At 51.6% G+C, this 14549-nt stretch overlaps 1 protein-coding gene and 1 non-coding gene across 2 annotated transcripts in view; both read left to right on the forward strand.

Annotated features, from left to right (window-relative positions):
• Positions 1 to 8241, forward strand: part of Iqgap3 (IQ motif containing GTPase activating protein 3) — a 42777-nt gene extending 34536 nt beyond the window's left edge. Inside the window, 8 exon segments of the mRNA XM_028857666.2 lie at positions 314 to 440; positions 1652 to 1739; positions 2426 to 2500; positions 2503 to 2640; positions 3197 to 3363; positions 3627 to 3728; positions 4143 to 4251; positions 7201 to 8241. Of these exon segments, the coding sequence (XP_028713499.1) occupies positions 314 to 440; positions 1652 to 1739; positions 2426 to 2500; positions 2503 to 2640; positions 3197 to 3363; positions 3627 to 3728; positions 4143 to 4251; positions 7201 to 7314 (920 nt within the window). The 3' untranslated portion in view covers positions 7315 to 8241.
• Positions 8242 to 11179: 2938 nt separating this feature from the next.
• On the forward strand, positions 11180 to 11286 carry LOC114683368. Its single transcript, XR_003733147.1, has one exon. It is a non-coding gene; the product is annotated as a U6 spliceosomal RNA (small nuclear RNA).
• Positions 11287 to 14549: the final 3263 nt, after the last annotated feature.

Raw genomic sequence — 14549 nt, forward strand, 5'->3', positions numbered from 1 at the left:
CATAAGAGACGTGGATTGGGAGAGAGAGCCTCTGGGGTCCTGCTAGGTCTAGATGTCTAGCTCTATCGCTCTGGCAGTGTCGGCGGGATGCCAGGACCTCTAAACGGCAAGGCCCAGCTGGCACCCAGGTTGAGATCATACAGAATCCCAGTAGGAGTACCTCAAGTCCTTCCTCGAGTGTCAAGGTTGAGGGCACGGTGTGGTCCCACGGGACAGGGTGGGAGGGCTTCCCGAAAGATGTGTACAGACGACCGCTTCTGCCGTGACCTCCATCTTTGTGGGCCTGTCCCGCTCATCTCTTTCCCCATCTCAGGTGAGAACGTGGCCACAGATGGGCAGGTGGATCTGAGCAGGCTCGAAGTGTCCCTGACCCTCGCCAACAAGTTCGAAGGGCTGGAGGCAGATACCGACCACACCAGCAACCAAAGCCTGCTTCTGAGGTGGGTGTGCGGCTCTCCCAGGGCTCAGTGTCCTCTGCTGCCAATACGGTGGTCCCACTCAGAGACGGCCATCCGACCTTCTTATTGCCCTACCCACCCCCTGTTCTGCTAAAAGTTCTCCCGGAAGCCTAAGTCACATTGGTCTCACTGAGAATAGCGTCAGCTGTTCTTTGGCAGCCTTTTCCTCGGAGTCCTAGCTGAAGGCACAGGGAGGATCCAGATCCTGGAGCAGCCGGGGTTTGCAGGTTCTGCTGCTGCTGCTGCCCCGGCACTTTGGTTTATTTACCTTCTGAGTCAGGATCTCCCACTGTAGCCTCCCGTGGCCCCGATTTGCTCTGTAGTCCAGGCTGACCTCAAACTCCAGGTAACTCTCCTGTCTTAGCTGAGATTACAGACATGAGCCACCGTGCCTGGCTTGACCAAAGGCATTTTAGGTTAGCGTTTCACCTTGGGTGAAGGAGGGGGCTCAGATGGAAGCCTCCTCTAAAGTCCACGACCACCCAAAGTCCACAGCCCATGGGAGGTGGAACCAGGTGGTCATGCCTGCCCTAATGATGGTCAGAAGAAAAGCTGAAATTTTTTTTTCTCTGATTTACTTATTGTTGTGTATGTATGTGCATGACTAGGCCAGCACATGTATGGAGTTTAGAACAGCTTTGTGGAATCAGTTCTTTTGAAAGATTTCCATCGTCACATGAGTTCTGGGGGTAGAACTCAGATCAACAGGCTTGCATAAGCAAGGGCCTTTACCGACAGCCATCTTACCAACCAAGGCCAGGAACTCATCCTTCACACTTCTGCAAAAGCCAGTCAGGAAGACCACACAGGGCTGGGCTGGTCGCCTGGGCCAGTTAGCGGCACCGGCAGCATCCCCCTGAGGCAGCTTCTCCACTCAGTCACACACGTCAGTGAGGCGCCTGTTCCCTCAGCAAAGGTCTTAGAGTGGGTAACACAGCAGAACGCTACCCAGAGGAGGGGTCAGGTGCCCTGAGAATCAGTCGTGGGGCTAGCAGGAGGAGGTGAATACTTGGGCTGAAGGATCCACGGAGGCCAGCTTCAGGGAAGGTATTCTAGGGGACAGCACCTCCCCTGGAGCCTCTCACGCTTCAGTGTGGGCCTCCCTAACAGCCCAGGGGCAGGATCCACTTCCCCTCCGTTCTTTGGCCACCCTGTCTGGACCCTTCCTGAACCTCACCCTGCCCTCCCTTTAGCACCAAACAGATGCTGGCTGACCTCATCCAGTTCCACCCTGGGGGTTCCCTCGAGGAGATCCTGTCCTCCTCAGCTCCCAGAGAGCAGGTGAGTAGCCGGGATAGCCCATAACAGCTAAGTCTTTAACCCTCCCTCTCCCTCGGCACTGCCCGTTCCTCTCAGTCTGCTACAGAGGTCCTGGGGCTCATAAAGCCAAGCCTCTGACCTTGACCCCAGAGGCCACGGGCTGAGGGAAAGCCTAGACAGCCCGCTCTCTTCCTGCCCCCTCCACATGCTGGGGTTCGGATAATGCCGAGGGGCAGGCTGTTCTGAGAACCACATAAAGGAATTGCTCTGGAAACAGGGCATGTCGGAGGGTCTGGAGGCAAGAAAGGATGACAGGTGGGCTCCTTGTTGGGTCTGGAATAAGGGCAAAGCCAGGAGTCCCCTAAGTAAAGGTGGCAATGGCGTGCAGAGGCATGTCCCAAAGCAGCTAGGCAGGCTCCACACACACCTCATGCCCATAGGATGCCACGATGGGTTTGGGAGGCCGTCAGGAGCCTGTGTCTGTACGTGTCCTGGGGCCACCTGGGGTCCACAAGGCACTAACGTGTGTCATCGCCTGTGTGTTCTCCACCTCCCCCCCCCACCCCAGAAGCTAGGCTGGGAAGGTGGCACCTTTTCTGACAGCACACAGGAGTGTGCACAGGACCCCTGAGCTCGGGGTTTGTCCTGGTTTGCAGTGGGATGTGGTAGGGCCTGGGTCCCCCTCAGCATCTCTGCCCCCTCCCCAGGAAGAGGCCCATCATCGGCTGGTGTGTTGGCGCCAGGCCTGTGACACCCAGAAACCAGAGTCACTTCGACGACGACACACTCGATGATGTCACACTCCCTCCTGCCCCTGGCGGAGAAGCAGCGGCGCGTCCTGCGGAACCTGCGTCGGCTCCAGGGCCTGGGGCTGGTCAGGGCCAGTGACTGCTATCAGGGACTGGTGGACGAGCTGGCCAAGGTGATAACCCAGGCCAGGACTACACGTGGCCGGATGCAAAGCCACTGTGCTGGCGTTACAGAGGCAGGCTGTTCCCTGCTGGGTGCCAACCCCAAATTGCCACCAATGTGAGGAAGGCCCAGGGTTCTTTTTCAAGGAATGGTCCCAAGGTTAAGTGGGCAGATTTCCTCCAAGCTCTCTTCCACCAAAGCGCAGTAGCCTTAGCCAGACGTAGTAGCACATGCCTTTAATCCCAGCACTCAGTTCCAGGACAGCCAGGGTTGCTACATAAAGAAACCCTGTCTCAAAAAAAACAGCAACAAAAAGATACAGTAGCCCGGAAAGAAGCGCTGAGTTTGTGCCCTGGGTGTTAGGTGTGGTGTCCTTGGATTGTCTCCTAGGTAAGAGCAGCGGTCCTGGTACTGGGAACGGAACACGTGCTAGGCAGACACTCTACCCTAAGCCCCTCCGGCCCCAGGCCCTCTTCCTATTCTCTCAAACATCTTCACGGCGAGCTGGGGAGGTGTTCTAGGACTTGGGAAAGGCTGCCGACCCGCTCCCGCATCTCCATCTGCAGGACATCTGCAACCAGCGCAGGCACCGGCAGCGGCGGAAGGCAGAGATCCTGAGACTCCGGGCCACGCTGCAGGGCCTGGATGCAAAAACCACCTTCTACGAGGAACAGGGCGACTACTACAACCAGTACATCCAGGCCTGCCTCGACCACCTGGCCCCCAAAGCCAAGTAGGTGTTGTGAACCCCCACCCTAACCCCTGGCTCCCCCACCCCTCACCTGTCCACCTTGGTCCCGCCACCTCCCAACCCTGGCTAGGAATCACCCTCAATACAGCACCGCCTGCCGCTGACTCTGGCGTTGGTGGCTCCCTCCTCACCTTCCACAGCAGAGAGGCTCCTCGGGGCCTGGCATCTTCCTGCCAGCCGCCAAGAGCTGGCAGCCGGTCTTGAGAGGTTATCGGACAAACTGTCTGGGGCCTTCTTTTAAACAGGAGTTCCGGGAAGGGGAAGAAGCAGCCCTGTCTTCATTACACAGCCGCCCAGCTCCTGGAAAAGGGCGTCTTGGTGGAAATTGAAGATCTCCCTGTCTCTCAGTATGTGTCTTGGGGGGGCAGAATGTGAGACCCTTCGCGTCTCCTGGGAGGGACAAGGCTGGGATGAAGCTCTGAGCGGGACTCTGGGGTGGAAGGAAGGAGGTGTTGCTTGCTGGAAGAAAGGCGGGGACATGGGACATCTTTAAGCAGAGGGGGAGGGTAGTAGACATGTTCAAGCCCTGGGAAGGACGCCAGGAAAGCTTCCTGGAGGTGAGACCAGCTTGGGAGGGCCAGGCAAGTAAGAAGAGATTAATTAGGCAGAAGTCAAACTAGGAGAAGACAGAGAGCAGGCCCCAGCAACGGGCGCAAGGAGAAGCCCGGGGCTGTCAGTGGTGCACAGGACCCACCCAATGAGCGGCTGGGGGTGGGGGGCTCTGAAAAGAGGAGCCCTGTGTTAACTCCTGTTCCTGACAGCTTCAGGAACGTCATCTTTGACATCACCCCTGGAGATGAGGCAGGAAGGTTTGCCGTAAATGCCAAGTTCCTGGGTGTGGACATGGAGCAGTTTCAGCTCCACTACCAGGTGAGACCCTTGCAGTCCCTGCTGGAGCTCGGCCCGGGGGTGGAGGTCTGCAATCCAAGCGCCTAGGAGGCTGCGGCAGAGGGATCAAACGTTCAAGGCCCAGGGCTGGCGATGGCTCGGCTCATGATACCACTTACCTAAAAAGCCTGTGACTTGCCTTTTGATCCCGAGGTCCACCCACATGGTGGAGGTAGAGAGCTGACTCCTGCAGGTTGTCCCCTGACCTCTGCACGTGTACTGTGGTGTGCGTGACCACATATATGCACACACACATATATAATTAAGTAAGTAAATATAAAACAAAAAAAAAAGTTTTTTTTCATTTCAAGGCCAAACTTGAACCACAGAGTTCGAGAGCAACCTGGGGAATTTAGTGAGACATTGTTTCAAAACAAAAACTAAAGCTAGGATGGCCGTATACTCTTTTAATCCCAGTTCTGGGAAGCGGAGGCAGGTGAGTTCCAGGCCAGCCAGTACTACCTCGTGAGAATCTGTCAAACTAAAGAGACAAGTGTAAGATTAAAATTAAAAAGAGAAGCCGGGCAGCGGGTGGCACACGCCTTTAATCTTAGCATGGCAGAGCCAGGAGGATCTCTGTGAGTTTGAGGCCAGCCTGGTCTACAGAGTGAGTTCCAGGACAGGCTCCAAAGCTACACAGAGAAACCCTGTCTCAAAAAAAAACCAAAAAAATAAAATTAAATTAAAGAGAGAGCTGGGGATACATCTCAGTGGTGGAGTGCTTGTTTAGCATGCATGAAGCCCTAGGTCAAATCCCAACCCTGGAAAACAAAACGCCCCTCCCACTGGCATGCCCTCCAGGCGATAATTAGGGGACAGCGCTCTGCTCTGGCTGCCTTGTTTAATCCCTAGCCACTCCACAGTGTTTACCCGTTTTATAGGCTCTGAGGCTAAAAGGTTAAGAAGCTGACCTCAGTCCCAGCTAATGTTCAGGGAAGCAGTGATTTCATTTTTATTTGAAATGTCTCGTGTAGCCTAGAATGGCCTTCGCTAGCTGAGGGTGACCTTGAATTTGTGACTGTCTTTGCCTGGCTTCCTCCCAAATGCTAGAATTGCAGTGCGCACTACAGCACCTGACTTCTGGGGTATCAGGGCTTCACACATTTTAGGCAAGTACTACTCCAACTGAGCTACAGCCCCAATCCCGTGTTTTTAGAAAATTGTTATTTTTACATGGGTTCTGGGAACCCAACTTAGGTCCTTGACAAGCACTTTGCCAACTGTCTTATATCCGGCCCTGTTTTCTGTTGCTGTTATCGGGGTGTTTGGGGGTGCATGTGTGGAGGTGTACTCACATGCACATGTGGAAACCAGATGTTGACATTTGGAGTCTTCCTCTCCTTTTTTTTTTTTTAAAGAGGCGGGGTCCTGAACCTGGAACCTGCTAGGTCACCATTTTGAGTACGTTGGCTAGCCAGTGAGCCTCTGGGGTCTACCTGTCTCGGCCTTCCGGTGCCAGGGTTATATAGCACACACCCACGGGTGCTGAAGATCCAAACTCGGGTCCTCACTCAGCATGCGCTTTCTCTGCTGAGCCACACCCTTAGCCCCCCCCCCCTTATTTTTTAAAAGTATATTTGACGGATTTGTGGTTGGATGAGTGTCTGCACCTATGTGTGTGCAGAGTCCAGAAGAGGGATCGGATCCCTCGCAGCTGGAGTTACAGGCACTTGTGGGATGTGGGTGCTGGGATCTGAACTTTGCTCCTCACGGCTGAACAGCAAGTGCTCTCGATTCCTGAGCCATCTTTCCAGTCCATTTTTTGTTGTTTGTTTGTTGAGGTAGAATTCCCCCTCTGTAGGTCAGGCTGGTCTTAAACTCTAGGTAACCTTCCTGTCTCAGCCTCCTGGCTTACAGGTTTGTGCCACTACATCCAGTGAATCAGTGGTTTTATCTTATTTTTATTTATTTAGCGGGGGGGGGGGGGGATGATGAGACAGGGTTTCTCTGTGTAGTGCTAGCTGTCCTGGATCTCGCTCTGTAGCCCAGGCTGGCCTCGAACTCACAGAGATCCACCTGCCTCTGCCTCCTGAGTGCTGGGACTAAAGGCGTGCACCACCATTACTTAGCTTTAGCTTTATTTTTTTTAAGACAGGGTTTCACTCTGTAGCTCAGGCTAGCCTCAAACACACAGAGCTTTGCCTTCTCTGCCTCCCAAGTTCTAGAATTAAAGTCATATGCTACCATGCCCAGCCCTATTTAATGCTTGGCTTTTTTTTTTTTTTTTTTTTTAAAGATTTATTTTGTTTTATTTTTATTTATTTATTTTTTAAAGATTTATTTATTTATTATGTATACAGAAGAGGGTGCCAGATCTCATTACAGATGGTTGTGAGCCACCATGTGGGTGCTGGAAATTGAACTCAGGACCTCTGGAGGAGCAGTCAGTGCACACTCATTCAGATGTGTGCCAGGAAGCCCAGAAGAGGGTGTTGGATCCCCTGGAACTAGAATTACAGATGGTTGTAAGCCACCTAGATGTGGGTACTGGTATCAAACCCAGATTCTCAGCAAGAGCAGTAAGTGCTCTTCCCTGCTGAGCCGTCTGTCCTGACCTAGTTATTGTTTTTTCACTTGTTTGCTTTGGAGAAAGGGTCCTATTCTAGACCCCAGGCCGGCCAGGGACTTGTCACTGTCCTCTTGCCTCCTTGTCCCAGGTGCTGGAGTAACAGGTGGTACCAGCACAACCTGATTCAGAGCAGGGATTTTCAGTACCGATCTCTGTTGTTTGCCTTGTGAACAAGAAACCCGCTTTCAAGTCCCGGCTCCCTCGGCCTGACGTTTGGTCCAGTCACTGGGCCTGTTTTCCTCCTTTGCAGAAGTGGCCGGTGCTCTCCTGGCAGCTCTAAGGCTTCTCCACAAGTGTTTCCTAGGCTGCCTGGGCCACTCCCAGAAGCTCATAAATCCCCCTCCCTGTTCCTTCCCTCCTAGGACCTCTTGCAGCTGCAGTACGAGGGCGTGGCTGTCATGAAGCTCTTTAACAAAGCCAAAGTCAATGTCAATCTTCTCATCTTCCTCCTCAACAAGAAGTTCCTTCGGAAGTGATGGCGGCTGTGGTGCTGCCCGGCCCAGCCTCTCAGCTGACAGGCTGCTTTGCCTTCGCATTAACCTGCTGTGCTCCTGCAGACCAGGCTCAGGCCTGCTCCTGACTCACGGTTCTCCACCCTTCCTGCCCAAGAGGAATTGTCCTGCTTGGCTACAAACACTAGTGTTTCTACCCAGGTGAAGTGGACCTTGCTTCCAGGTCCAGCTGTGTGGCTTTTCCCACACATCTGGCCCCGTCTCTGTGAACCAGAAACCTGCTCTCGTTCCTGGAAAGGCCTTCGAGGGGTCATCCCAGTATTTGCGGGTCCTTGCAGCACTGCCGAACAAACTATCTCCCTTCCTTTCCACAGACTTCCAAGGCCGGGGTCGGGTGTCTGCCCTGCCTCCCGTTAATAAGCCCTGGGCTCTGCTGTCCCCTGCAGCCGGGGGCCTCTGTGATGTGCCCCCCACAACCTCTCCTCCTCACATCCCAGTGACTCGGGGGCAGCATTTGCTGGTGTCTTTCATGTCTTTTCACCTCAAATCTCATTCCTTCATTTATGGTCTGTTTCTTATGTGTGTCCGTGGGGTATTTATTCCAGCCTGATTGTTGTGTAGCCTTAATCATGGTTTTAATTCTCACATTTGAACTCAGAAAACGAGTTCTCGTTTCCTCCTCTACAATGTCCATTCCGTTTTCCTCTCCCTTATATTCATGTCTCTGGGGTTGGAGCAGGGAGTTGGAGGGAAGAGCTCATTGTCTCAGCTTTCTGCAGGACAAAGGCAGTCTTACCATCTTGTCACCTCAGAGCTGACTTCCGGGTGGTTCCCATAGATCTGCAGGCCTGCCTTGCCACTCTCTGTCCACCTTACCCTTCCCAGCTCCTTGCCCTTTCTGCCCTCTAAGCCTCCTCTCAATAAAGCCAGCTGTTAACCCACATCTGTTAACCCCGTGTCATCTCCTGTGGTACAGCCCTCGAGTTCTGGGGTGCAGTTTCAGAGAACTTGGGGATGCATCCCTCGGCAGCCTTCTACCTGCCCTGGGCACATGCCCATTATGCCTGCCCGCCCAGGCTTTACAAGTGGAGGATGTGGCATCTCTCTCTTCTCACCCAGGGGACAGAGGAGGAAAAATGTTTAGGTTGACTCTGTTCCCATTGGCCACTCTAGCAGCTCAGGCTGAGGAGAGCCCAGTCCCGACGCCATCCACCCATTTACACGGCTCCCACTGGTGCGGGCCAAAGCCTGGACCTACCATCTCAGCCACAAGTCCCCTTGCCATGGAGAAAGCGTCTCTTTGCTTTTCGGGAAGCTGCCGGGGCCTGTGTGGGGAGGGGGAGACCGCACACACCTGCCTGACATTCCGCAGCATCTCCTGGGCCCCCACATTTGCCTGGCACAGGCTGCCTGCCTCTACTCCATTCCCTTCTGTCACTCAGTATCTGTCTTGCTGTCACATTCAATCTCACTCAAAGCCTCTTCCCCCTTAACATGTCACAGTAAAAACTTCAAGGGCTGCCTTGCTCTGGGTGACAGTGACATATTCCAGGATCCTGGTTTCTACGCATGCACAGTCATTAAAAATCTCACACTCACCAAGTAGCTCTGACATTGTCCCGCTGCAGGACCAATGTGCTCCTGCGCACACACACACACACACACACACACACACAGAGTCACGAGCTCGGCCACACATACCACATGGAGAAATGTCACAGTAGCTAAGCTGTAAAGGTCATCACAGGACTCCATCGGTGCCGTCCCTTGCACCCGACCCTGAGACATGTCACTCACCCCACACTCCTTCGCCTGGTAACAATCCCTAATAAGCTCAAGTTAATCAGTGTCCTTGCCAACTTCCAAGGCCCAGTTTGAGATACAGGGGCTGAGCCCCTGGGTGGGAGTATCAGAAATTTAAATACAAAGTGCTAGCAAGCAGAAAAAGTATTCTAATCCAGGCATCTCAGCACGGGACAGGAGAGGCAGTATATTCAAAACCAGCCCTGGCTACACACCACGTAGAGCCCCGGGGGCTAAGGACAAAACTCAGAGGGTGATTGTCTACTACACCCAGGGTCTTAGTCTGAATCCTCAGCACTGATGGGGAAAGGGGGGGTGGGGTGACTTCAGTAGATGGTCCTGAGAAAAACTGGAAATTCACACTTTTCTAAGAATGGCATTGAAGCCCAGGCGCCTGTCTTACGCCATAGGCACATGCTGGCTTTGGAGACAGTCTCACTACCTAGCACAAGCTGGCCTTGAACTTGCGGTCTTCCTGCCTTAGCCGCCCCAGTGTTGGGGTAGGGAAATTCACTCAAAGAAGTTCATGAAATCGAAATAAAAAGAAAAGAAACTCTAGAAGAAAACAGACTGGGCAAGGACTCAGTAGGGAGCCTGCCTAGGAAGCACAAAGCTCTAGGTTCGATTCCCTGCTTTGCATGAAACCAGGTGGTGGTAGACACCTGCAATCCCAGCACTCTGAAGGCAGGAGAATCAGAAGTTTGTGTGAACTACATACCAAGTGCAAAGCTACCCTGATGTACACGAGACCCTGATGTGCGCGCACCTGCACAGACACACACAAACTTAAATTTTCCTTACTTTGGCATGACATTTTTTTAGGAAATAAAAAGCAAAGCAGAGTAGGCAGGCTGGCTTTACCAGCCTGAGAAATGGCGCTCTGAAGGACATTTTCAAGACCTGTAGTGAGGTGCACTTTAACCCCAGCCCTCGAGAAGCAGGAGGATTTTGCCCCTAGAGGGAGCTCAGCAAGGCTGCACTAGTGAATTCCAGACCAGTGAGGTGTGTCAGAAAGGGAGCAGCAAACAAAACGAAGACACTCCCAAAGAGCACCACGCAAGGAAGGAGGTGTCTTCTGAGATGGTCATCGGGAATCACCAAGTACGCGCAGCTCAAAACCATCATGAAGGAACAGATGGACACAGCATTTGTCTCTATGCGTCCAGACTGAAAATACCATGTGACCAGCACCCGACACTCCCTGCCACAGTGTCCTGTTACCTCAAACTTATGAAGGACACCTGTCCCTGCTGGGAGGGCTAACACAGGGTAGTGAGGGTGTAGAGGAGCTACAATGTGTGCGTTGCTCCTGGGAATCATGTTGGCAACTCCTCAAAACATAGTAGAGTAGCCCAGCAAATCCACTCGAGAAAACTCAAGGCCAGGCATAGTAGCGCAGTTTTTAATGCCAGTATTCAGGAGACCGGGCAGGCAGATCTCTGAGTTTGGGGTCAGCCTGGTCTAAAAAAGCGAGTTCCAGAACAGCCAGGGCTACACAGAGAAACCCTGTCTCCAAAAGCTGAAACAAAGTATATGTTGAAAACAAGCTAGAGACACCAGCTGCTCATCTGGAGGAGCTGGGTCCAGTTCCCTTCCAGCACCCACGTGGTGGCTCACAACCATCTGTAGCTCCAGTTCCAGATCTGGTGCCCTCTTCTGGCCTACACAGATACCAGGCACATAAATACATGCAGGCGAAACACTCCGACATGTAAAAACAAATAAACCTTAAAAAAAAAAAAGAATATTGAAAACATGTATTTTCAGGTATGTTTCAAAAGTCTTCCATAAGTATTCATGTCAGCATTATTTGTAATAACCACCAACTGGTAAATGGATAAACTCAAGGTGGGCTGTCCACACAGCAGGGTGCTGGCCATTAAAAGCAGCAGGGGCCTGAAATGCAGACAAAGCTTGACGACAGGCTGGCGCACACGCCTTTAATTCCAGCACTCAGGAGAAAGAGGCAGGCAAATCTTTGAGTTTGAGGTCAGCCTGGTCTACAGAGAGAGTTCCAGGACAGTTCGGGCTACACAGAGATATCTGCCTCAAAAAAAAATTTTTTTCTTTTAATTAAAAAAATAAAGTGCTCACTTTGGCAGCACATATACTAAAATTGGAACGATACAGAGAAGATTAGCATGGCCCCTGTGCAAGGATGATACGCAAATTCATGAAACATTCCGTATGTAAAAAAAACATAAAAATTAGCACCAAACGGTGGTGGCACACACCTTTAATCCCAGCACTCAGGAGGCAGAGGCAGACGGATCTCTGAGAATTTGAGGCCAGCCCAGTCTACATGGTAAAAGAGCCAGGACTACACATTGGGGCTCTGTCCCCCGCCCCACAAAATCCTTTTTTCTATATGTATTTATTTTTGTAGGGGGGTACGTGCATGCTATGGTGATCACTCGAAGGTTAAAGGACAACTTTCAGTTCTTCTCTCCCACGACGTGGATTCCGGGGATGCAACTCAGTGGCTAGGCTACCCACTGAGCCTTCTCCCCAGCTACCCAGGAAGACCCTTTCTCAAAAAATACAAAACAAAGATATCACAATCAAACCTATATGAATGCTTTTCTTAAATTCAGATGCATTACGCAGCATTTCCCAGAAATACTGGCCCTAGAAATAGGAAACCCTTTATTCTTTTATTTCCGTCTTCCGAGACCTGCACACAGGTCTTCCTGCTAAGCAGCCGTCTCCAATTGAGCAGCTGACCCCAGCCCCTCCAACCCAAAGGTACTTTCTCTTTTCTTCTTTTGTTTCACTTCAAACAAATGAGCTAGTACGCATGCGGTCTCAGCACAGAGAACTCCAGCAATTCATGCAAAAGTAAAGTTCAATCTCCCCGCCCCCATCCTCCTCACAGGTGACACTGTGGGCAGCCTGGGACAAACCTTTCCAGGCCTTCCTTCCACACGCTTGCCTTCATGTGCATGCTCAGATCATGGCTAACTCTAGTTCCCAAATGGCTGTATTTTCTCTTTTACCTGCTCATACCTTCTGCTTGAGGCAGTGGCTCTGGCCTCCATTTGAGAAGCTAGATGGCCTAGTACCCCCTGGTAATGCTGTGTCCCCCAAGGCCAGTCATCGCTATGGTTTAGATCTGGCCTGCATCCTGCTAGGGTTTCTGTGCCCCAATTTAATCCCTGCTGTGTGGTGTTAAAAGGGTGGACACTGGACTGGAAGCATAGCTCAGTGATAGGAAGAATGGGAAGCTCTAGGTTCAATCCAAGGCCCCCAAAGAAACAGAGAAGAGGGCAAAATCTACAATGACTGTGGTATTTGGGGGGAGCCTTTGGGAAGTGCCTAGGGTTAGAAAGGGACTCTTGAGTGGAGCTCCCTGAGTGACTTTCCAGGAAACACAAATGCCAAGTTCCTATTATTGCCATCTGATGCCCCGGGTTACGCTGGGACATCCCTAGCAAGAAGACCACCATGAAATGTGGACAAGATGTCCAAAACTGTGAGCTGAAAACCAACAGGGCTGTTACTGTTTGTTTACGAGTTATAATCTTGTGGTATTGTGTCATCATTTTGTTTGTATTTTTGACAAGTTCTCACTATGAAGATCAAGCTGGCCTGAAACTCACTGTGCCGCTTGCCTTGGCCTCCTCCCAAGTGCTGGGCTTACAGGAGTGAGTCACTGTGTCCCATTGATATTGTGTTATTAGCAACAGAAAACAGGCTGACGCCGTCATCAAAAGCAAAAGCAACAGCGAGGAGCTAGAGAACGTTAAGAATGCTAGAGCGTTCTAAATCAAATCTTCTCTTTAAAAATGTGTTTAGTGCTGGCCACAGTGGCATAAGCCTCTAATCCCAGGACCTGGGAGGCAGAGGCTGGTGAGCCTCTGTGAGTTCGAGGCCAGCCTGGGCTACAGAGTGAGTTCCAGGGCAGCTAGGGCTACACTTGAAAAAACAAACAACAGCAAAAATGCTAAAAGTTAAGAACTCTGACTGCTCTTGCAGAGGACCAGTATTCAATTTCCAGCACCCACGGGGCAGCTCACAACCAGAAGATCCACTTCTGGCCCCTGAGTGCACTGCATGCACATGTTGCACATACATACAGACATGCAGGAAAAACACCCATGCACATAAAATAAAAAATTTTGGCCAGGCGGTTGTGATGCACGCCTTTAATCCTAGCACTGGGGGGTGGGGGGTGGGTGGGAGAGGCAGAGCCAGGTGAATCTCTGTGAGTTCGAGAGTCCAGCCTGGTCTACAAAGTGAGATCCAGGACAGGCTCCAAAGCTACACAGAGAAACCCTGTCTCGAAAAACAAACAAACAAAAAAATTTTAAATATTAAAGTAAAATTGAAGGCAGGACTAGTGATTGAGTCCTATAACTCTGGCTACTGAGAAAAGCTGTTGGGACAAGAAGTCAGAAGCTCCAGGCCAGCCCGATTGTCACAAAGAAAGGGTCTGGAGAGATGGCTCAGCTGTTAAGAGAACCGGTTGATCTTCCAGAGAACCCAGGGTTGACTCCCAGCACCCACATGACAGCCCACAACTCTCTGTAGCTCTAGCCTCAGGGGATCTGAGGCCATCTTCAGGACTCCTGGGCACTAGGCCCTCATGTGGTACACAGACATACATGTGGACAAAACACCCATACACATAAAAATAATTTAAAAAACTTTTGAGACAGGGTCTCTCTATATAGCTCTGGCTGTCCTGGAACTTACTGTGCAGAACAAGCTGGCCTGAAACTCAGAGACCCACCTGCCTCTGCCTCCTGGGTTCTGGGGTAAAAAGCATATGCCACTGTGCCCAGCACTGCATACATTTTTTTAAAGAGAAAATGAATTAACATAACACTGTGCTAGGCACAGTGCCTTTAATCCAGCACTTGGGAGGCAGACACAGACGAATCTGAGTTCAAGGCCAGTGTGTTCTACAGAGTGAGTTTCAGGACAGCTAGAATTACACAGAGAAACCCTATCTCAAAAAACAAACAGACAAACAATAAAAACCCGCTGGACATCTATAGCTCAGTGGTCAAGCATTTGCTTAGCATACACAAGACTCTGGGTTCTATTCCCAGTGCCACACACACAAAGGAAAGAAAATCGCAATTAAGTGGGGAGAGAGAGAAAGGGAAAAGGGAGAGGGGGGCATAGGAGAGGTAGAGGAAGAAGGTAGAGGGAAAGAGGGTAGAGAAAGGGAAGGGAAAGCAGAGGAGAGGAGGAGAGAGGAGAGCTTGCCAACATGGCCGTCTGTATGGGTCCCTCACTGCAGGTGGTGAACCGCACAGGGTGGGACTAGGAAGTCATGGAGCTAATGGGGCTGTAGATTCCATCCTCATCCTTTGAGAACTTTGGGTTTCTCTGAGTTTTCTCAGCCTCTGCCTTAGAGGAGCGGGAGGTTTGGTCTCACCCTCGCTCACCAGTGTCCACCCGCACCAGCATGAGGTCAGCGTCCAGCCACCCTGGGTACCTTTGCTCCA

This window comes from Peromyscus leucopus, chromosome 6 (assembly GCF_004664715.2).
Source record: "Peromyscus leucopus breed LL Stock chromosome 6, UCI_PerLeu_2.1, whole genome shotgun sequence".
NCBI lineage: Eukaryota > Metazoa > Chordata > Mammalia > Rodentia > Cricetidae > Peromyscus > Peromyscus leucopus.